General features: G+C 41.0%; 1 protein-coding gene across 8 annotated transcripts in view; it reads left to right on the top strand.

Annotated features, from left to right (window-relative positions):
- Positions 1-25103, top strand: part of LOC129700482 (MAX gene-associated protein-like) — a 196367-nt gene that overhangs the window by 6565 nt on the left and 164699 nt on the right. For all 8 annotated transcript variants that reach the window (XM_055640999.1, XM_055640996.1, XM_055640998.1 and 5 more), the window contains 2 exons: positions 1442-2522; positions 15024-15102. In XM_055640999.1, the coding sequence (XP_055496974.1) occupies positions 1638-2522; positions 15024-15102 (964 nt within the window). In that variant the 5' untranslated portion in view covers positions 1442-1637. The remainder of the gene's footprint in view (positions 1-1441; positions 2523-15023; positions 15103-25103) is intronic.

Genomic DNA, 25103 nt, shown 5'->3' with positions numbered 1-25103 from the left:
TAGAAGCACATGATAAAATTGGCGGTCAGCATGGTTTTGTGAAAGGGTGATCTTGCCTGATAAACCTGTTAGAATCCTTTGAGGAAAATAGCAGGATTGACAGAAGAGTTAGTAGATGTTTACTAGGATTTTCTGAAGGCCTCTGCTAAGGTGCAGCACGTGAGGCTACAAAAAAAGCTGAAAGCTCATGGTATCACAAACTAGCGTGGATAGCAGTTTTGCCAAATTGCAGAAAGCAAAGTGTAGTTATAAAGGAAACTTTTTTTAGTTGGCTGCCCATGACTAGCGGTGTTCCGCCGAGGTCGGTGCTGGGGCCGCTACTCTTCGCGTTGTATATCAATGATTTGGATGAGGAAATTGAAGGCTTTGTGGCCACGTTTGCAGATGATCAAAAGATAAGTGATGGAGTAGGTACTGTAGAGAAAGCAGAGAATCTGCAGAAAGACTGCAACAGCTTGAGAGAGTGTGCAAAGAAGCGACAGGTGGAATACAGTGTGGCAAAGAGAGGAATCGTGCATTTTAGAATAGGAATAAAGATGTAGACTATATTCTTAATGGGGAGATAATTCAGAAATTAGAGGTACAAAGGGACTTGGGAATGCTGGTGCAGGATTCCCAATAAGTTAATTTGGTAGTAAGAAAGGCAAATGCAATTGGACAATTATTTTCAAGAAGACTAGAATATAGATACAGGGAAGTATTGCTGAGGGTATACAAGGCATTGGTCCGAATATATTTGGAGTATTGTGAGCTGTTTTGTGCCCCATATCTGAGGAAGGATGTGATGGAGTTGGAGAGGGTCCAGAGGAGTTTTACTAGAATGATCCCGGGAATGATTGGGTTAACCTGATGAGTGTATGAAGGCACTGGGCATGTTCTTGCTGGAATGTAGAAGCATGAAGGTGGTCCTCATTGAAACCTACCAAATAGTGAAAGGCCTGGATAGACTTGAAGTGGAGAGGATGTTTCCACTGGTGGGAGAGTCTGGGACCACAGGCCATAGCCTCAGAATTAAAGGACAAACCTCTTGAAAGTAGATTAGAAGGAATTTCTTTAGTTAGAGGGTGGTGAATCTGGAATTCATTGCCACAGAAGGCTGTGGAGGTCATAAAGTGCAAGTGAAATGAATGCCAACAATGTCCTAGGATGCACTTGGTCAGACCCTGGGAATTTTTCCACCTTTATGCACAACATCGCCAGGCCGCCTCTTCCATAATGTTGATATGTTCCAGGACATCACTATTCGTTTCTTCCAATTTCTTAGTTTATACAATCCTTTTTTCAATCCAGTAAAATTTCTGATTGTGTTATTTTCTGTTAATTTGAAAGTGTTATGCAATGCTTCATTGGTTGGATTAGAAGTTATTTGCAAATAATTTTTGGCTATATTTCATTTTAAGTGTGTATTTTGCTTCAGTCCTTTCTTTTTATTTCTCTGCAGCATCTTGAAGTGCCTCCCGAATATTGAACAAATCATCCAGTGTTGCATCATCTGAATGCCACGAAGTGCATTTTAAAATTATTGTCAAGGAAGAGCCTCCAGATGACTATGAATATAACCATGTAGCAGACTCTGTAATCCTTGATTGTGATGGATTAAAACGTTAAGAAGATAAAGAATTTTACAAAATTAAATTATGAACAAAAGCTCCATCAATGATGTGGATGCAACTTCATCTGCAGCTACCAAACAGCCACTAATCAAACCTATAGGAGTAGCTAAACCCAAAATGCAGAGTGTGGAATGTACCAAAGTGCCCGTAGTTCACTTGGAACCGTGTATTTTTACAAATGTCCCCGTAAATATTTCTGAACTGCCACAAAAGCTACTGTCTTCTTGTCGGAGAAAAGGGGAACCTATACCCATTGTTCTCCAGCACCCCAATTCTGCAAAAAAACCTACCCATTCATTTAGCTCTGCTGAAAATTCTCAAGTGGAGAATGTGGATTCAAAATCCATATGCTCCGGACCCAAAAAGAATAGCTCTGCATCAGAAAAAAACATGAATGAAACCAGGACTTCCACAGTTTCAAATAATCCAACTGCTTCAGATGGTACGCCCCCTGAGAAATCTTCTGGAGAAGATTTCAGTTTTCGTAAGATAAAATATACAGAAAAGGCATTAAATTCTGGGACCTGGAAAACTCCAAGCAGAATATTTCGTGATTCTGCTGAGAACTCACCCGAGGAACCTGTTTGTTCTAAATCTGCACGTTTGAATACCAAGGCATTCAGTTCTGGGATCTGCATACCTCCAGATGGTGGGACTGACTCGACTGCCGAAACTTCCACACCCCACATCGAAAGCAAGTCTTTAGGCCTGTCGGAGCAGCAAGCCACAGTGGGTGCTCATACGCAAGGTCGAAGAAAAAAACTGTGTTTGTCTGCAGAACCTTCTCAATCTGTCTTGAGGTCTTCTCTTGCTTCCTCTAAACATCTAGAATGTGACAAAACATTTAATGATGCCAGTCCAGACCTGGACGATGTGGAGGGTGCTTCCTTTGTTCCATATGCATCACAGGTGAGACTACTTGATCGGAACTATTATGTCTATAATTTAATGATTTGTTTCACGTCTTTTATGAATGAAATATGAAGCAGATTCTCACTAAAGCAGGAGTTTATAGCTTGTATAAAATAAAGAATTGAACGACGTTATAATTTAATATGACTTTTTGTGCCCTTGGACAAATGTAATATTGTAATCCAAATGCAAAAACAAAATAGAAAATATCCTGGAAATCTAAAACAAAAATAGAAGATGCTGGAAATTTAGCAGACCCCTTGCATTTTTGTGGAGAAATTAACAACATCTATATTACTAAAAGTCTGATCTTGACTGCTTTTGGCTCGCTGTGGTGTGATTTCCAAGAGAACGCCGCGACCTACGGCCGTCATTTTTGTCCACCTCGCTTAGAGCCGCGTTCCGGGACCGGAGGATTTTTCCCATCGATCAGAAATCAGAGAATATTAATGTTTTAAAATATTTCCCCATTCTCTCTGCTGCCCCTGCTGGCGGCAGGGGGGCGGGACTATAAAACCCGGAAGTGTAGTCCCATCACACAGTCTCTGCCAGTCCCAGGAAGCGAGAGGTTCACGGCTCTCTGAGCTGCGAATAATACTGAACGCACGTCTACTCCACGGTGAGTCCCCTCGATGCGGCTGTAAGGTGGCTGCTGCCCAATTGTTCGCCTCGCCTTTTTAACGAGTTTGTGTTCCCAAAATGAATTTTAGTTGTCGGGTGGCTGCTGCCCAATTGTTTGCCTCTCCTTTTTAACGAGTTTGTGTTCACAAAATGAATTTTGGTTGTCGAGTGGCTGCTGCCCAATTGTTTGCCTCGCCTTTTTAACGTGTTTGTGTTCACAAAATGAATTTTGGTGGTCAGGTGGCTGCTGCCCATTTGTTTGCCTTGGCTTGGCTTTTAAAATCATTGCAACAGTTGGCTGCCAGCACAAGAATCCATTTGGCCTACAATGTCTATATTAGCCCTCTGGAAACCAGTACCTTCGGCCCGCAACACCCATGCTAGCGCAACATAAAGCCACCCCAGCCCCCACTGGCGAGCAATATTGGAATTGGTGGAGAGGTGGAATAATGCATTGGTGACCAGCCCTTCCGTGTGATGCTGGGACCCAACGGGTCCCACTTAGTCTAGTTTCAGATAAATGATCAATCGACAATCAAAGGATCAGAGTTGTAACAGCTTTCATGGGAAAGTGATTAACAAAGTAAAGGGATGAACGAAAGAAGTGATTAACAAGATAAAGGGATGAAGGTGCAAAGTGAAAAGGCTGTGTGGGATTGTAAATGGGTAAACGATATAGAGAATAGTTTAAAATGACAAAATTAGCAACCGTTAATTTAATGTCATACAGCATGGATCAATAATTTAATGATAGTCATGCAGAGCTGCCAAGTAGTAAGGATTTTCCGTATTTTGTACAGAAATGTGATAAGAATACTGATGTACGATTTTGCATTAATAATTACTGATTTTTTAAAAATCTGACCATATATAATTGTAACAGTGAGTCACCGCTGGACGGGCCAAGGTGCAGCGGGCAGGTGGGAACAACCGAGATTGGCCCGACATCCTGTTTCATTAACATGCCACTCGCCAATGGAAAAGTAATAACCCGGTGAAATTGACAAGCTTTTGCTGCTTAAAAAAATGCAAGGATATAAAAAGTAATACTGTACCTCTAAAAATGATAGCAGATTAAATCTAATATTTTAAATTTCACGATCCGGATGATTATTTTTGTAAGTGTTGATCTACCACGGTGCTTGCGGTTAAGAGGCTGGAATCTCCCTCTTTCTCCCCCCCCCTCTATATTCATTGGGGGAAAAATACAAACGGGGCAGTTGTCCCTATGTGTCTAAAGCGCCTGTCCCACGAGCATGCGGCAAACGCGACCTAACGTGATTGCTTGAGCCGTACGGCCTTGCGGGGCCGGTCGCACTTCGATCGCCGGAGCCGTATGGAGTTGTGCGGAGCGAGTCCCGACATCGCGAGGGGCTCCCGAAAACTGACAGTCTTCAAAAATTCCACGCGGCAACGGCCTGCCGGCCCGCATCCGCATTGAGGCCAAACGCACCGTCTCGACGCCGTATGTCATGAGCGAACTTTTATGAGGAGTTGCGTCGAGGGATTACGTGAAGACCCAGCCAGCACGCATGCGCGTCAATCTTCAAAGCAGCGGCGTGAAATCACAGACAACAATAGATGAAATAAACATAGTAAGATAAGAGAACTAGAATACCAGTTGACCTTTATGATAGAGGGTGGGCATGGAGGGCACGTGATCCATCAACGTAACTCCTCATAAAATAAAGATCAAACTTCAAACTGGTAAGTTCTTGTTTAATCTTACTATTTTACTTCGGAGTCATGTGAGTGACTACGTGAAGATTTTAAAGATCTGTGATTTCATGCCGTGAAACGAGTCCCTGCCTCACACACTGCCGTAGTTGACCAAAGGAGGAAGTATGTTAAAGTATTCAGACATGAATCAGTTATTCAAAACAATAATAAATTTATTGAAGAAAACAATAATAATGACCCCTTCCATTCGGGATAAATCATAATACAGAACTTTAAATTGATTCTGCAAACACCGCGGGTTTGGTAATCGGCTTATTATAAAACTGCTGGAAGGTCCACTCTCTAGACCAACCTGCTGTACCCAGGATGTGGTCCATGGAAACTTCCAATTCCCTTGCTGCCGATGTTGCTGCAGCCCTGGTGGAATGAGTTTTGAAAATATCAGTATCCACCCCTGCAGCTCCCAAAACCTGTCTAAGCCACCTAGATATGGTTTGCACCGATACCCTATTATGAGGCTGTTTATGGCTAATCAACAGCGCCATTTCCTTGCCTCTAAGATTTTTTGTGGCCTCTATATATTGTAATAGGTGTGTCATAATACATAGGCGGGTATTTATCAGGTACACTCGGAACTCTAGTTTGAGGCCTGATGATCTTGGCCTGTTTTGTTTCACTAATTCAAAGATGTGAAAAGTTATCTTGTTGGTTGATATAACCATCGTGTCCAGCCTTAATTTATGCAGTGACTGGACCCATTGTGCTGAGACTAGTGCCATCAGCATGACTGTTTTTTGTGTCAGTTTTTCCAAGGACAGGGACGTTGCTGGTGACCAACCCCTGAGCAATGTAAGGACAACACTGACATCCCAAATCTGGGAATACCTTGCTTTAGGGCATCTTTGTGTTGAAGACATCCCTCATTAGCTTAGAAACCACAGGGTGAGATCCACCAGTGTGCTGTTCTACTCCCTGCCACAAGTAAGCTGATAGGGCACTCCTGGCGCAGTTAATGGCACTGTAGCTGAACCCTTCATCAAAGGCTAGCCAAAATTTCCAGAACATTAGTTATAGTAGCGGTTTGGTATGAAATATTAGTCCATGTACAATATATCTCCCATTTTCTGATGTATGAGAGAGATTGTTTCCTGGTGGATTCTCTGTATGCCGACGTGATCATATTCATTGTTCGGTCCGTCAGCCCCAGGTCCAGAAGCGGTCTTTTTAAATTCTGCAAATTAACAGAGATCCTGTCATGGGTTGGGTGACTCTCGCCTGTCACAGGATGGACCAACAAATCCGGCCGTTTGGGGACGGACATACGTGGTTCCGAGACCATGTCGAGAACCACAGGGAACCATGGCTGAGTGGGCCAATCGGGTACCACCAAAATACCTGACGCAGAGTCTTGTTGTATTTTGCGTAAGACCCGACTGATGAGGCAGAAGGGGGGAAATGCATAGAAAAACAATTTTCCCCAAGTCCAGTAAGAATGCGTCCATCGCTGCTGCCCCAGGGTCTGGTTCCCAAGCGACATATGTTGGCAACTAGCGATTCAGCCTAGATGCGAATAGATCGATATCTAGTGTTCCATATTGTGTTACAATATCAGCAAATACTTTGTGGTCCAACATCCATTCGGTGTTGTCATTAAATTTTCGTGATCTGATGTTTGCCACTGTATTGAGTTTACCTGGTAGGTAAATAGCTGATAATCAAATATTTCTGTTGCTGCACCATTGCCAAATTGTATTAGCCATATTGTCTCATGATATCGATTTAATTCCACCCATATCTTCTATATTACTAAAAGTCTGATCTTGACGGCTTTTGGCTCACTGTGGTGTGATTTCCGAGAGAACGCCGCGACCTACGGCCGTCATTTTTGGCCACCTCGCTCAGAGCCGCCTTCCGGGACTGGAGGATTTTTCCCATCGATCAGAAATCAGAGAATATTAATGTTTTAAAATATTTCCCCATTATCTCTGCTGCCCCTGCTGGCGGCAGGGGGGCGGGACTATAAAACCCGGAAGTGTAGTCCCTCAGTGTCTGCCAGTCCCAGGAAGCGAGAGGGTCACGGCTCTCTGAGCTGCGAATAACACTGAACGCACGTCTACTCCACGGTGAGTCCCCTCGATGCGGCTGTAAGGTGGCTGCTACCCAATTGTTTGCCTCGCCTTTTTTAACAAGTTTGTGTTCACAAAATGACTTTTGGTTGTCGGGTGGTTGCTGCCCAATTGTTTGCCTCGCCTTTTTAACGAGTTTGTGTTCACAAAATGAATTTTGGTTGTCGGGTGGCTGCTGCCCATTTGTTTACCTTGGCTTGGCTTTTAAAATCGTTGCAACAGTTGGCTGCCAGCACAAGAGTGAATTCAGCCTACAATGCCTATATTAGCCCTCTGGAAACCAGTACCTTCGGCCCGCAACACCCATGCTTGCGCAACAGAAAGCCACCCCACCCCCACTGGTGAGCAATATTGGAATTGGTGGAGAAGTGGAATAATGTGTTGGTTACCAGCCCTCCCGTGTGATGCTGGGACCCAACGGGTCCCACTTACTCTAGTGATTAAAATATGCCACCACTGTGGTATTAACAATTTGTAGGCGGACATGCAGGTGGTGCATTTTTGAGCAGTATGCCATCAGCCCATAGAACGCACCCTATGGGCTGATGGCAATAATTTATACCCAGTGTTTGAAGTAAAGATGATTCATGAGCATCCCATCTACCACCACAGCTGGAGATGGTATTAGTAGCACCCCAACCGTGAGCGCTGGCATCAGTTTGTAGCACAACTGATAGGTTGCTGATAACGATGGAGCTGGAGCAATGCCGTATGTTTTGCCTCCACCATTGTAATTCCAAAATTGCTTTAGCTGGTAGTTGCATTGGTCGGTCGAAATGACCAGCATGATGTTTGAGTGCTTGCACCTTTGCTCTTTGTAAATTTTGGTAGTGCAAAGGTCCAAACTGTGTGACTGGAAAAGCAGCCACAAGCTTTCCAATCACCCTTGCTACTTGTCAAATAGATGGTTGACCGATGACAACAAGGCTGTTGCAGGCCTCCATCAAGTCTGCTGCCTTGCCCCTTGGCAAAGTTACAGGCATGTGAATTGCGTCAATAGTGAACCTCCAATAATCCATAGTTGTAGAAGGCGTCAACTTAGATTTATCTGGATGGATGATAAACCCCAATTTTTCAAACAAGTGTTTCCTTGCTGATACTGCTGATTTAGCTAAATCCAGGGTTTTCCCCACAATTAATATATCATCGAGATATGCCATGACAATATGTTTCTGTTTTCGGAGAAACGCCAAGGCTGGTTTTAATATTTTAGTAAATAGTCTAGGGACTGATGTTAAACCATCAGGCAATGCTTTATACTGCCAAAGCTGCCCCATCCCGTTAAACTTTAGATATCAGTGATGATCCTTCTGTATAGGTACCAAATAGTATGCATCTTATAAATCGATGCAAGGTGAGAGGAGGGGGGGGGGGGGGGGGGGGGGGGGGGAGGGGAGGGGGGGGAGGGGGAGGGGGGGGGGGGGAGGGGGGGGGGGGGGAAGAGGAGAGAGGGCTACGGGGCGGGGGAGAGAGATGGGAAGAGGGAAGGGGAGAGAGAGAGAGAGAGTGCCGTTTTACTTCAACCCAAACCCAAACAACTATTTGCAGGCAGTGCTTTTTTACCTCTAACCATATTTTCATTTTCAAACCAAATTAAGGGTACTCGCAGTGCTGTAGACATTTGTCAGTGTCATTCAAAGCTCTGATTAAGGCACACCACTTGTAGAGACTGATTGAGGCACACCACTTGCAGAGACTGATTGAGGCACACCACTTCCTGGTTTTATAGTCGCTCCCCCTCCCTCCAACAGGGGCAGCAGAGGGAATGGGGAATGTTGTAAAAACATTAATATCTCTGTCAATTTTCATCGACGGGAAAAATCCTCGGCACACACGCGGCAGGGGGGGGGGGGGCTCTGAGCGAGGTGGCCAAAAATGACGGCCATAGGTGGTGGCGTACTCTCGGAAACCGCAGCACAGAAAGCCGAAACCGGTCAAGAACAGAGTTTTAGTAATATAGATACAAGGATCAGAAGTTATAGACCTCCATGCCTCCCAAAACAAGTGTAACCTACCCCCAGTTAGTATAGAATTTACAGCCCCTATGTTCTGGAAGGAACCAGACCCACCTACCTCCATGGTTATCAGTGGAGCATTCATTTCTTCCGCTTCTGTTTCCTCCGAGGTAGAAGCGCTGGAGTGCGGGGTTGGCGCATCTTCCACGAAGGCCGCTCTGGGCCGTGGCCTAAAAAAGACCTCTGTGCTGGTTGTACGGCCTTCGTGCTTTCACCAGCTTCCAGGTATCGTGGCCTGCTGGTGGATGCGTAGGGGTGCTGCCGCCGGAGATGCAAGGTCTTGCCTGATGTTGTCGCCTTCATGAGCCCGACGGCTTTTACTGCTTCATCGAGCTCCTTGACCTGTTTAGACAGGTTGCCCCCAAACAGCAGTATTGGTGGTTGTGTATTGCTAGTTTTACACAACCCTGCAAATTTGGGGTTCGAGGCAGGTTGGATTGTGTTTTTTCTTAGGCAGTTGATTTCAAACTGCGTGTTGCAGAGAAGTGCCAATGTATCTTCTTGTGTTACTGCCGTCCACCGACCGAGCAAATGCCGTTATTCCCAAAGCCATCAGTTTGAGTATTTTCTGCATCTTAACCTCTTGGGTTCGGATGCCCGCACCGATGTACCCCCAGATAGAACTGTTCACTGCAGGAACATTAAGTGTGAGACAGTTCTCTGGTGCCAGATATTTGGCAGTTTCATTTAGCACTTGTTCCTGCAGCTGGTTGAATGAATGGTAGTCGATACTCGCTGCCAGCTGTGGCTCTAATGGCTGTCCCATTTGCGCTGGCATCACAAACCTAGAGACCACCCCGAGCAGCTTTTGTTGATCCTGCACCCCCAGCACACTCGTGGTATCTTCAGCCAACCCCTGTCTTCAGGGCCAGCCCAGTAGTGACCCCTAATGCTTCACTGTCGAGGGAGATGCATTATGCAACAAAAGCTGCTCGGGGTGGTCTCTAGGTTTGAGCTGCAAAACACTAAGGGGCAGAAAACGCTGGTGGGTGTTGTGTACAGGCCACCTAACAGTAGTAGTGAAGTTGGAGATGGTATCAAACAGGAAATTAGAAATGCGTGCGACAAAGGCAAAACGGTTATAATGGGTGACTTCAATCTACATATAGATTGGGTGAATCAAATTGGCAGGGGTGCTGAGGAAGAGGATTTCTTGGAATGTATGCGGGATAGTTATCTAAATCAACATGTAGAGGAACCAACGAGAGAGCAGGCTATTTTAGACTGGGTATTGAGTAATGAGGAAGGGTTAGTTAGCAATCTTGTTGTACGTGCCCCCTTGGGCAAGAGTGACCATAATATGGTTGAGTTCTTCATTAGGATGGAGAGTGACATTGTTAATTCAGAAACAATGGTTCTGAACTTAAAGAAAGGTAACTTTGAGGGTATGAGAAGTGAATTGGCCAAGATTGACTGGCAATTAATTCTAAAAGGGTTGACGGTGGATATGCAATGGAAGACATTTAAAGACTGCATGGATGAACTACAAAAATTGTTCATCCCAGTTTGGCAAAAGAATAAATCAGGGAAGGTAGTACATCCATGGATAACAAGGGAAATCAGGGATAGTATCAAAGCGAAGGATGATGCGTACAAATTAGCCAGAAAAAGCAGCATACCGGAGGACTGGGAGAAATTCAAAGACCAGCAGAGGAGGACAAAAGGCTTAATTAGGAAAGGAAAAATAGATTATGAAAGAAAACTGGCAGGGAACATAAAAACTGACTGCAAAAGTTTTTATATATATGTGAAAAGAAAGAGATTAGTTAAAACAAATGTAGGTCCCTTGCAGTCAGAAACAGGGGAGTTGATCATGGGGAACAAGGATATGGCGGACCAATTGAATAACTACTTTGGTTCCGTCTTCACTAAGGAAGACATAAATAATTTGCCGGAAATAGCAGGGGACCGCGGGTCAAAGGAGTTGGAGGAATTGAGTGAAATCCAGGTTAGCCGGGAAGTGGTGTTGGGTAAATTGAATGGAGTAAAGGCCGATAAATCCCCAGGGCCAGATAGGCTGCATCCCAGAGTACTTAAGGAAGTAGCTCCAGAAATAGTGAATGCGTTAGTAATAATCTTTCAAAACTCTTTAGATTCTGGAGTAGTTCCTGAAGATTGGCGGGTAGCAAACGTAACCCCACTTTTTAAGAAGGGAGGGAGAGAGAAAATGGGGAATTACAGACCAGTTAGTCTAACATCGATAGTGGGGAAAACTGCTAGAGTCAGTTATTAAAGATGGGATAGCAGCACATTTGGAAAGTGGTGAAATCATTGGACAAAGTCAGCATGGATTTACGAAAGGTAAATCATGTCTGACGAATCTTATAGAATTTTTCGAGGATGTAACTAGTAGCGTGGATAGGGGAGAACCAGTGGATGTGGTGTATCTGGACTTCCAGAAGGCTTTCGACAAGGTCCCACATAAGAAATTAGTATACAAACTTAAAGCACAAGGCACTGGGGGTTCAGTATTGATGTGGATAGAGAACTGGCTGGCAAACAGGAAGCAAAGAGTAGGAGTAAAGGGGTCCTTTTCACAATGGCAGGCAGTGACTAGTGGGGTACCGCAAGGCTCAGTACTGGGACCCCAGCTATTTACAATATATATTAATGATCTGGATGAGGGAATTGAAGGCAATATCTCCAAGTTTGCGGATGACACTAAGCTGGGGGGCAGTGTTAGCTGTGAGGAGGATGCTAGGAGACTGCAGGGTGACTTGGATAGGCTGGGTGAGTGGGCAAATGTTTGGCAGATGCAGTATAATGTGGATAAATGTGAGGTTATCCATTTTGGTGGCAAAAACAGGAAAGCAGACTATTATCTAAATGGTGGCCGATTGGGAAAGTGGGAGATGCAGCGAGACCTGGGTGTCATAGTACACCAGTCATTGAAGGTAGGCATGCAGGTGCAGCAGGCAGTAAAGAAAGCGAATGGTATGTTAGCTTTCATTGCAAAAGGATTTGAGTATAGGAGCAGAGAGGTTCTACTGCAGTTGTACAGGGTCTTGGTGAGACCACACCTGGAGTATTGCGTACAGTTTTGGTCTCCAAATCTGAGGAAGGACATTATTGCCATAGAGGGAGTGCAGAGACGGTTCACCAGACTGATTCCTGGGATGTCAGGACTGTCTTATGAAGAAAGACTGGATAGACTTGGTTTATACTCTCTAGAATTTAGAAGATTGAGAGGGGATCTTATAGAAACTTACAAAATTCTTAAGGGGTTGGACAGGCTAGATGCAGGAAGATTGTTCCCGATGTTAGGGAAGTCCAGGACAAGGGGTCACAGCTTAAGGATAAAGGGGAAATCCTTTAAAACCGAGATGAGAAGAACTTTTTTCACGCAGAGAGTGGTGAATCTCTGGAACTCTCTGCCACAGAGGGTAGTTGAGGCCAGTTCATTGGCTATATTTAAGAGGGAGTTAGATGTGGCCCTTGTGGCTAAGGGGATCAGGGGGTATGAAGAGAAGGCAGGTATGGGATACTGAGTTGGATGATCAGCCATGATCATATTTAATGGCGGTGCAGGCTCGAAGGGCCGAATGGCCTACTCCTGCACCTAATTTCTATGTTTCTATGTCCCAGGACCCCCATGCTGACAAGGCTCCATATCGCGGAGCATGTCACGTTGGAGCATTTGCTCCATCAACAGCTCCATGCGGGATATGCGATCATCATCGCTGCCTGCCGGTGGTGAGTCTTCCTGGTCCGACTCGTCCGAGTCAACCGGCCTGTCCGACTTCTGTTTGGCCTTTCTGCCAGTTGATTTGGACTGTGCAGGTGCCATGTCGGTGACTGCTGATCGCGATCCAGTTGCAGTCAGCCGCTGCTGACTGCCCGTACTTCCGCGGTCCCCCGCAGTCAGTCTGGATGCGGCCCGTTTGTAATTCGTTTTCGACTTGTCCATCGCTCCTTTCCTGTAACCCAGAATAGAGCCCAAAAAATGACCTCGGATTAAGGAACTTACCTGTAGGTCCCGTTTTAAACCTTACTGCTGCGGGGGAATGCTTCTCCCCGCCAGTCGCTGCGCAATGCGTTAAACGATATGACGCACATGCATGCTGGCGGGGTCTTCACATAGTCACTTGCGTAACTCCGAAGTAAAATCAATATTTAGGCAGGCATGTGTGTAGAATAATATTCAAGCCACACGAGTACCAGGAAATTACTGTTTTCAACAACAGATTGTCTAACCACCTATCCATAACATTCAGTGACATTGCTACCATAAAGTTCCCAAACTGTAACATCCTGGAGGTTACCATTGACCCAGAACAGAATTGGATCAGCCGCATTAATACCTTTAGTTGAGAAAGCTGGTCATAGACTGGGCATGCTTCAATGAGCGATTCACTTATTGATGTCCCAAGATCTTTCTACCATATACGTCCCAAAACAGGAGCACTATGGATTATCTCCACTTGCCTGAATGAATGCCGCTCCAACCACTTCAGACTCTACCCTGTAAAGGACAATGCGGCTGTCTTGAAAGGCACCCCATCTATTGAATTTCTTCCACCACAGGTACAGGTGCATAATATCATTAAAATTGGATAGTTATATGGACGGGAAAGGTATGGAGGGTTATGGTCTGAACGCAGGTGTATGGGACTAGGGGAGAATACATGTTCGGCACGGACTAGAAGGGTCGAGATGGCCTGTTTCCGTGCTGTAATTGTTATATGGTTATATGGCTAAAATGTACAGCAGTTACTTATCTGAGCTTACTCTGACTGCACCTCCCAAATCAACTGTATGTACCACTGCGAAAGACATGGGCAGTGGTATCTTGAGTGATGTTCCAACCCCAGGCTCGGCACCTACAATGACACAAAGTTGAAGAAGTTGTACATAGTGATTAGCCCTCTCCCTATCTCAAGTTAGTCCTCTCCCTATCTCATTCTCACTTTGAGCATTTCAGTGAGTGGACATATTTGTTTGTAGACATGATGGTGAAAACTTGTAGCTTGGCAGGTTTCATGGTGATTGATAGACTAAGCTCGTGGCATTCCAGAGCTCCCCATACAGCCTACTAGCTATCTCCGGTTCTTTTTTATGCACTCAATAGAAGGGAGGATGGTTTGTGTGATGGTCTGGGGTGTGTTCACAATTCGCTGCAAATTCTTGTGGTCTTGGATGGAGCTGTTCCTAAACCAAGCTGTGATGCATCCTGATTAAATGCTTTATATGGTGGAAGGATGCACATTCTTGGATGTAGACATTGCTGACAAAACCACCGGTTAGTGTCTCATCACTCGGTGTTCTTGAACATGAGAGCCAGTTAAGAATCGACTACATTGGGACCCTGAACTTGCATATTGGCAAGATTTAAGATTAATTAGATGTATTTTAACAACAATCCTATTTGCAAGGCTTCTGATACTGAAACGAGCTTTTTTAAACCTAAATTGTATTTTCATTACTTGAATTAAAATTAATTATTGTTATGGTGAGATTCAAACTCTTGTTTCTTCACCTGTGGACCAAGGCTCTGTACACTGCCAAGAAACCTAACCACAACTTCTGCTAAATGGTTGTAAAATATTTTGATTGTCCTGTGTTTGAGAAGGGCACTATAAAGAAAAGGCATGTTTATATGGAATTAAATTGGTAAAACTACTTTTGAGCAGTTTTAAAGTAGGAAATGGTACAACAAAGTCAATTTTATTTAGTCCTGCAATACTTCGCAATCATGCTTGATGGGCTCTCCTACAGATATCTCTGAAAGATTTATAATCGTGTAAAAGGTAGTGACCTTGCTCATCACTGAAGTTGAAATTTTGCTCGGTCATTAGGCTGGGGTTTGTAGGTATATCTTCCTGATGGTGTGCCTGCAAACCCAATATTGATTATATGTCAGAAGAATTTCAATGTTAGGCTACATAAAAAAGATGTGCAGTTTACAAAAAAATGTAATAGGATATTATTAGAACTAACTTAGGTCAGTAGCTGGATTGAATCTTTTAAATTATACCAGTTTTCACAGATTAATAAATCCTTGTTAAATAAACTAGAAGAGTAGAATTATTTGTATATCTTTTTTGCTTTCTTTACAGGAAAACAGTAAGGAGAATAACAATGGAACAGTTACAGCATGCAAGTTGAACAGGTGTAAGAACTCTACTGCCATGAAAGGTAAAAATGTCATGTAAATTAACTTGTCTGAATATTGGTACAAATCTTGTACTTTATTAGGTTGTTCCATATCATTTGGCATTTACAGGATTTTCGTGGTACTTACAGGCTTTTTGTGTCATAAATTTGGCAAGCAAGCTTAAATACCCATTTTCTTGTCTCCAAGTCAACTCTCACAAATCTGAGCTCTTCTGACCTTGCAGCCCTTGCATCTGCAGTCATCAATGTAAATGGTGCCAACCTAAGTACGCTGAATTTGACAGTTAAATAGCGGGAGCTAAATTGTACTTCAAGCAATTGTAATTCAGTTGTAATCCTAAGCTTTTCTCAGACATTATAAGCGTGCTACGGAGGCTCTTAAATAAGATGCATCAGTTTCTTCAAATGATTGAGAAGATATAAAAGACGTTAAAGATAATATGCTGTAAATTGGAATGTCACCACCGTAAATGGTCAACCCTCCCTTTCATCCAACACATAACATTTAATGGGTCATTTATCTGATCAGAATTTGAGAAATTCACAAGTCATTGGGTTTAAAAGTTATCCATATTTTATATTCTGTGAGATGTACATTTCTAACCACCAAAAGATGCCTGTTGATGAGAATACAGTCATGGATCAACCAGGCACAGTGACTTTGTAGCCAGCATATTGTACTCTTTACAGGTTAAGTACAGGCAGTCCCCAGGTATGAATGGTTTCGATTTTTACAGATGTCCAGAGGTCAATTTTTTCTACGTCAGAAAATGCCAAAAAATCACTTGCTATTGTAACTAAATCTGTACGGTATTGTCTTGAATGAGATCGAAAGCTCCTAATACTGATTGGGGGGTGGGGGGGAAATAATGAATGTGCCGAGAGAGGAAACTAGGTCTACCATTCATACCAGTCTCTCTGTGCAATGATCAGAGGTAACCAGCTGCTATACAATAACTACTATCACACAATGCCAAAGAAAAACAAGGAAGCGAGCGTTAATGACTATTGTCCACCATCACAAAATAAGTGGAGGCTGGTCATGGTGCAGATCAACTCCAGCATACCAGACAACTTTGATCCACTGCAATCCACCCGATTCACAGGTCCATGGCAGACATCATCTCCCTGGTCTTGCAGTCATACCTCAAATATCTGGAGAACAGGAACACCTATGTCAGATTCCCATTTATTGACTGTAGCTGTGCCTCGAACAATATCATCCCAAATAAACTCTCCAAACATCTGGACCTAAATCTCAGGATCTCCCTCTACAACTAGATCCTTGACTTCGGACCCATAAGTTGCAATCATCAAGGGTAGACAATGAACTATCCTCCATGATAATTCTCAACACTGAGGGCCCACAAGACTGTGTTCTCAGCCCCTTCCTATTACCGTATACACTCACAATGGTGCAGCCAAATTTTGCTTTAATTGCATTTACAAGTTTGCAGATGACACAATATCAGTGGACCTGATTTAAAACAATGATGAGACGGAGTACAGGAAGGAGATAGTTTCTCCCTCAAGGTCAGCAGAACGAAGGAGCTGCTCATCAACTTCAGGAAGTGGAGAGGAGAGCATGCCCAGTACTGAGGTTGAGCTGGTCAGGAGCCTCTTCCCTGCTGTTATCAGATTCTCGAACGGTCCTTTTGATAGATTAGGGATTAATTTCCTGATTTTACAATCTACCATGTTGCCATCCTTGCACTTTTTTTATGTGCACTTTCTCTACCTGTAATATTACGTTTATTTTCTCTTTTGCACTAACTGATGAACTCACATATGTTATGATTTGCCAGGAGAGCATGCAAAACAACATTTTTCACTATTTCGGTACATATGATATTAATAAACCAATACTAATATGTTCATATTTTGGACTTTATAATTTAATGCTGTTATAGGAGTTTGTTCAAATGTAGAGGTATCTATGTCAGTTGTCCAAAACTTGGGGATGACCTGTAAAGGGAACATTCTCACATGCAAAAGACTTTCTGTTATCGCTTTGACACTGGAGCTAATAGTCGAAGAATTTGGGATATTCTGACCATTTTTAGATGGATGATAAAGTCTGCGAAAGTAGTCCCCAAGAACTGCATTTGAGTAACAAAGTCAGTGTTTCTGATTGGTGACTTTTTAATCAGAACATTTCCAGCAATTAAGAATTGACTCATAGAGCTGCATTCAAGATTTTGGTGTGAACACTTATTTAGCTGGTCAGAACACATCATACAATAGTTGAAATGTTCAGTTAATGCTCTGTGACAAAATAACTGCAGACACTTCCCTATGCCCCAGTTGGATTGCATACCTTTTTTCTCCCCCTCCCACCATCATTTTCCTCCAATGTTCCTTCCCCTGGATTCACATTTCATGACTTTTATCCTTCTCTCGAACTTTGTATTTTCATCTCTGGGTTTTGTTCATTAATTTGCCTATCAAAAAGTACTCTTGCCTATATCCGTCTATCACCCAGGTATTGTCCAGCCACTTCTTCCCCTGCTAACCTGTTGGGTCCCTGTAACACCGGGGGACCTGGCCCGCACATAAGGCCTATTCCACCACTCACCCGTTCCCCCAGCGCAATATTCCGCCACTCACCCATAGTGCAGGGGCAGCTCATTTCCCCTTATTTATCCTCCATCATTTTAAACTTGAAAAAAAATGCTGCCAGGGGAAAAAATTGGATTTTACTTGCTGCCAGGACTCGGTGTCCTCGGATTGCAACATTGTTGTAGGCAGAGTCAGCAAGGATTTGGAATTTCTACTCTAAAAATTTAAGGTACAACAGAGAGTCTTCAAGGTACAACAGAAGTCTTTATTACATTAACTCAATGCTGGCAGCAAGACAACTAAAAATGGCTGCAACCACATGATCTGACTGCACATTACCACTGTATACTATGTACAAAACTATGTACAATACATCTCCTTTGTCCTGTGCAGCGCCACCTGCTGCACGGGAGGAGCAACGGTCCTCCCACAACTCACAATCCACCAATCATCACACTCCCCCTTTCCAGTTTGAATGTCTATTCCCGAATGAGTCGCCTTGGGGGAATACCATGATTGCAACATGTCAATCGACGAAGGACCGCAGGCAAATTGGGGGGAGTTCGTCTGGCGGAACTTCGTCAAAGTCAGGCACTCCAGTGTCCACATGATTTGGCACCAGGGTTGTCTGACTGCTTGGTTCTGGTCAGGTTCTGCGCAGTCTTCGCTGGAGGGATGCGGCTTCTTAATTGGTCATAATGCCGTTGGCATTGTCCTTCTCCTTGGACGGTGTGCATTTTGGTTCCAATGTGATCCATGATCCTGCCAGCGCACCATTTGCATTGCTTGGCCGTATAATTGCGGTAACATATGTAGTCACCAATGTTGAATTTGGTGACTACGGCTGAGTGTCCGCCATATAAGAATTACAGGGCGAGTTCAAAACTGATAGGAGAGAGTGCACTTGACGCCCTAGCATCATCTCCGCTGGAGTCCGACCGGTAGTGCAGTTTGGAACGGTTCGATATTGCTGCAAGAAATTGCGCAATGCCAATTTATTTTGATTTCTTTTCAAATGCCCAGCTTGAAAAAGCCAACGCGCCTCTCTGCCTCCCCATTTGAGGGTGGATGAAAAGGTGTTGATGTCAGATGCATGATTGAATGATGTTTGCACCAGTCACTGAACATTTGCAAGGCAAATTGGGGTCTATTGTCACTTACAATTTTTAAAGGCAATCCCCAAATGGCGAACAAATCGTCCAGCGGGGAGACTTCCGGCGGCGTCATGGAGAATTAAGGCGCGGCATTGAGCTTCTCCCCCGTAAAAAAATTGTAAAAGCCGTTTTAAGTCAGCACCGATTTTTAAAAAACTCACCGAAGTTGCCTGGTGTTGTATAAGGGTGATATCATCAGAAGAAGACGTGAAAATCGGGGAGATTAATGGTGAAATCGGGTGTTTAAATGAGTTTAAATGAGCAGAGATAATCGTTCAAGGGCGCCAGTGAAAAACACTATCAGCCTTCAGCTCGAGAAAGTATTGGATACTCTGCAAACGACAGAAGAAGGTTCAGAAGAAGAAGATTCATACAGACAAGGGTCTCTGTTTGAAATGGCAACAAAAGGAGACAAGAAGGAGAAAGAAGTGAAGCAATTGCTTTTAGATATGAATGCTACAATTAACATTACACTGGAGAAGATGCAAAGTATGGAGTCTCACATGGAAACTAGCATGGAGAAACTTTCTCAAAAAATTGATAATACTTGCAGTGAGTTAAAAGAACTGAAAAAGCAGAATAAGGAATTTGATAAGAGATTAACATCAGAGTGTGTCAGAATTGAAAATGATTACAACAAGAAATTTAAAGGTGTAAAGGATGATTTCGGAAAGCTGGACGAGATAATGGAAGAAATGGAGAATGAGATAAAAGAGATTGTCTCAGAAATAAAGAGTTTGAAACAATCACAGAAAACTGAAGAGGAAAAACTTGGAAGAATGACTGATAAATGTCTGGACCTGGAATCAAGAACTCGGAGATATAACTTGAGAATTCTGGGAGTAAAGGAAGGACGTGAAGGGCATGAATCTCAAGCATGTACTTTCGTTACTGATTTGCTCAAAGATGTCTTTGAACTGTCAGAAGAACCAAGAATAGACGTCGCTAACCGAGTTGGGTATGTTGCAAAAGGAAAAAATTATTCAAGACAGATAATCGTGAAATTCCGTGACATCTCTTCAGTTGAATTTATATTGAAAAAGATCATTCATGGCAAGAAGCTAACATACCGTGGGGATAATGTGCGAATATTTCGCGATTACTCTCCTGAGGTAGTCCAGAAAATGAGATTGTTTACACCGGCAAGACACACTTTGAGGGATGTCCCGGGAGTAAGATATGGAATTTACTTTCCCGGAAAAATGAAGATATCTTATAATGGCGTTGAACGCTCATTTGCAGTGCCCGGAAAAGCTTTAAAGTATGCAGAGGACATCGTTAAGAAAACATCGGGGCAAGCTGCCGACAAAGAAGAAGATTGAACTTTTTACAGAGCTTTGAACTGATTAAAATGGCCGAGCTAACCAGACAATTAAAAAGCTTATCTCGTTGGAATGTGTTATTCAGAGAGCTTGGTTATATTCAACCTTGGATGAAAAGCTCAAAGTTTAACCCCTTGGCACCTGCCTGTACGGTAGTTAACCCTTTGGTACCGGCCTGTATGATGTATGGTAGTTATAGAATGGGATATTATGTAAGAATCCTGGGGGGATATATATTGGAAAGTTTAGATTAGATTAAGATTGGATAATTGGAAGGACATATATACTTATACAAAATCGTGTATATGTTGTGTTCTATATTTGTTTTGGGGTTTTTTTTTACTCCTTATGTCTCTTCCTGGTAACTTTTTTTTTTAATTTTTTATTTTTTCTCTCGGCTGTCACGCACTGGTTTGATAAACTCATATAAGAAAAGACAAAATATGAAACGGTATGTAACTTTTTATGAGGATTCACCAAGGGGGAGGAGCTCAATGTATAACAACATCACGGAGGTCGATACATTTTTTGCCATCATTGATGGCTATTCGTCCTTAAGGTATCTTCCCTTAGATACCTTAATAGCACCTTTTTTTTTAAAGCACAATTTTTATCTGTTTAATTTTTTTGAAAGTAATTGTATATCACATTCTTTTTTTCTTTTTCTAAGGCACTTTACAAGAAGGAGATGCAATATAAATCTAATAAACCGGGATGACCACCCAAGTCCTAAAATTCTGAGGTATTTGGTTGCACCATATGATTCAGGAATATTACCCTGATTACAATGCAAGACGATAAACAAATAAAGAATGGAGGAATTACATTTTGTAGTTGGAATATAAGGGGTGCCAACGAACCAATTAAGAGGGGTAAAATTTTTGCCCAACTAAAATCGTTGAAAAGCGACATAATGTTTTTGCAGGAGACCCACATGAAACAACAAACACAAATAAGATTAAAGGCGATTGGATAGGCCAAACATACTACTCCTCATTTACTTCTAAATCTAGGGGTACAGCTATTCTTATTAGGAAAGGTATTCCTTTTAAATTAAAGAATACTATATCAGATAAAGAGGGAAGGTATACTATAGTCTCGGGTGAAATTTATGCAACCCCACTAACTTTGATAAATATTTATGCTCCGAATTTTGACAACCCCCAATTTTTTGATAAAATTATTGATATAATATCAGAGTTTAATTACCAAAATGTGATAATAGGGGGGGACTTTAACTGTGTTTTAGATTCATATCTAGATAAGTCATCAAAACAAAAGAAGAGTAATTTAAAATCTAAAACTAGCGAACTTCTAAATACATATATAAAAAATACTAATATAATAGATGTATGGAGATCTGCTAATCCAGTTGGAAGGGAATACTCGTTTTACTCTCCGGTGCATAAAACTTATTCAAGAATTGATTATTTTTTAGTGGACATGAAATTAATGCCTTATACAAACAACCCAACATACCACATTAGTAGTATCTCAGATCACTCTCCGTTGACATTCTCAGTAAAATTTGAGGGAATGGCGGGTAAAAAATTTTTTTGGAGGTTTAATACACATATTTTAAATGACGTGCAAGGCTATCAATATTTAAAACAACAAATGAAACTTTTTTTTGATACAAATGATATACCAGGTACTTCGCCTTCTTTATTATGGGAAACTTTTAAGGCATTTATGAGAGGAATTATAATTTCATACCAAAGTTTTCAAAATAAAAAGAATAAGACAGAACAATTGTTGTTAGAACAAGAAATCAGACAGTTAGAGTTGGATAATGCCAAAGATTCCACGACAGATAAACACAATAAGATAGTATTACTGAAATTTAAACTTAATCGAATTTTATCGGCAAGAGTAATAAGACTATTCCAAATTACAAAACAGGAACATTTTGAGTTTGGTGACAAGCCACATAAACTTTTAGCTCGCCAATTGCAAAAAAAAGAAAGGGAAAATACTATAACCAAAATTAAATCAGAGAAAGGCGAATTACTAATACTACCTAAAGATATTAATAATAGATTTGCCCAATTTTACCAAAACTTATATACATCTAAAATTAAAATAGAAGATAGTAAAATAAAAAAAATTCTAGATAACTGTAATCTTCCAATACTGGACCCTTTGGAACAAGAGGAACTAGGAGCTCAAATTACAATCAAAGAAATAGGTGAAACAATAAAATCGTTGAAAAATGGTAAGACACCGGGACCAGATGGTTTTAATAATGAATTTTATAAAAAATTTCAGGAGATAACGGCCCCTTATTTATTTAATTTATACTCCCATGCTTTTAAAGAAAACAAACTACCTGAAACACTAACAGAATCAACTATTACGCTTATTTCAAAAAAAGATAAAGATTTAGAAGATCCGGGCTCGTACAGAGCTATATCACTTTTAAATACAGATCAGAAAATTTTAGCAAAGATTTTAGCAAGTAGATTAAGCAAATATATTAGTAAACTGATAAACCCTGATCAAACGGGGTTTATACCAAAAAAGATACTCATTTAATAATCTGAGACGCCTGTTTAATATAATGTACTCGCATAAAGTAGAGGAAGAAGATATATCAATTATTTCTTTGGATGCAGAGAAAGCATTTGATCAGGTAGAGTGGCAATACTTATATAAAGTACTACAAAAATTTAACATGGGAGAGAATTTTATAACATGGGTAAAATTATTATATGATAAACCGATGGCAAGAATTTTAACTAATAACATGTTATCTCAAAAATTTCAACTATCAAGGGGTAATAGGCAGGGATGTGCACTATCACCCCTGCTATTTGCCCTTATGATAGAACCCCTGGCTGAAAGTATAAGAATTCATCCGAATATTCAGGGCTATAATACCAGGGACTCAAAGAATAAAATCTCATTATATGCAGACGATATACTTTTATATATTACAAAGTCACAAACGAGCATACCAAATTTATTAAACTTAATAGAGGAATTTGGGTCTTTTTCTGGATATAGAATAAACTGGAACAAAAGCGAAATCATGACATTAAAACCTCAAGAATCTACACACTTACTGAAGTTCCCCTTTAAAATCGCAACAGAAAAATTTAAATATTTGGGTATTCAGATTACTAGAAAATATAAAGCATTATTCAATGCTAATTTCATACCTTTATTAAATAAACTTAATACACGGATTAAATTTTGGAAAACACTTCCCTTATCATTATTAGGTAGAATAAATGCAATAAAAATGATCTTCTTACCACAATTACTATACCTATTTCAGTCTATACCGGTATATATACCAAAATATTTTTTTTTTAAATTAAACTCTAACATTACAAATTATATTTGGGACTATAAATCACATAGAATCACAAAAAAACACTTATGTAAACCAAAAGAGGTCGGGGGACTTTCACTTCCGAATTTTATGTATTATTACTGGGCAGTGCATATTAAGAATATGATTTATTGGTTGGATAGTTCTACACAACAGACAGAATGGATAAAAATGGAGAAGGAGGATTGTCATCCTTGTAATATAGGAACGATCCTCTTTTTCCCCCAAAAAACTGAATAACACAATATATAAGAAGAACCCATTTATATATGGTACAATAAGAATTTGGAAACAAATAAAATTATCTTTAAAATTAAGAAATCTATCACTGTTAATGCCAATTGCGAATAACCCTTTATTTAAACCATCTCTTATTGATAAGACATATAACCAATGGGAAAGTCTCGGAATTAGAAGGATCAGGGATATGTACGAAATAGGAAACCTACTATCATTCCAACAACTACAATTAAAATTTAAATTGAAAAACAACCAATATTTTAAATTTGCGACTTTGTGAAAAAATATATACAAGGATATCAAAAAGTAACTCCTGACTTATTGGAAGAAGCAATGAATATTGAAGCTGACTCACAAAAATTAATATCCTATTTATATAATAGTATTCTAAATATAGACCTACCATCGACAGAGGTACTTAGAGAAGAGTGGGAACGGGAATTAATGATAAAAATTACGAAGGTTAAATGGGAAAAATACCTGATATATATTCACAAATGTTCAATTAATGTAAGACATAATCTAATACAATTTAAAATTGTACATAGATTATATTATTCAAAAACAAGATTGAACAAATTTTATCCAAATATATCCGCCACTTGTGATAAATGTCTAGCCCAAAAGGCAACTATAACACACTCCTTAGTTTCCTGCATAAAACTTTATAGATTTTGGAATGATATTTTTGAAATACTTACAAAATTATTCAAGACAAGAATGGAACCTAATACTGAAATGATTATATTTGGTGTAATGGAAGATGGGAATAAATTGAACGCGTCTCAAAATCTATTCCTTAATTATGGTTTAATAATAGCAAAAAAATTAATACTTAAATTTTGGAAGGGTACATCAATACCAACGCTTAAAATGTGGATTGCAAGTATGTTGGACACCGCTCATCTTGAGGAAATGCGATTCCTCCTAATGGATAAATCAGACCAATTCATAACGAGTTGGTCTCCATTCGTCGTTTTTTTGGAATCATATGGTGCAACACAACTGTAAAAAATAACTGTTTCAGGACTGGACGAGGGTTGGTCAAGACTATAAATAATGATCTCCTTTTCTTTTCACTATTTTCTCTCTCAACTTTCTTCATTTACTCGTTTTCTTTCTTCACACACTATATATTTCACATTTTTCTATCCTTTACTATCTAACTTCTTTTTCTTATTCTCATCTTTTTTCAATGTAACAAAAAAAAAAAAGAAGTTGTACATAAAATGTATTATGAAAATATATATTAGGCACTTTGGTGCCATATGACTGTGCTTACTTCTAATAAAATAAAATATTTAAAAAAAAAAAAAAAAAAAAAAAAAAAAAAAAATCGTCCAGCGGAAGTGGTTGTTTCGGTGGCCGGATATTTATTCATTTGGATAACGTGATAGCAGATTGTTTTGT

The sequence above is a fragment of the Leucoraja erinacea genome, chromosome 9, assembly GCF_028641065.1.
Source record: "Leucoraja erinacea ecotype New England chromosome 9, Leri_hhj_1, whole genome shotgun sequence".
Classification (NCBI taxonomy): domain Eukaryota; kingdom Metazoa; phylum Chordata; class Chondrichthyes; order Rajiformes; family Rajidae; genus Leucoraja; species Leucoraja erinaceus.
Note: the sequence above shows the minus strand (reverse complement) of the source record. Positions and strands in the feature narration are given on the sequence as shown.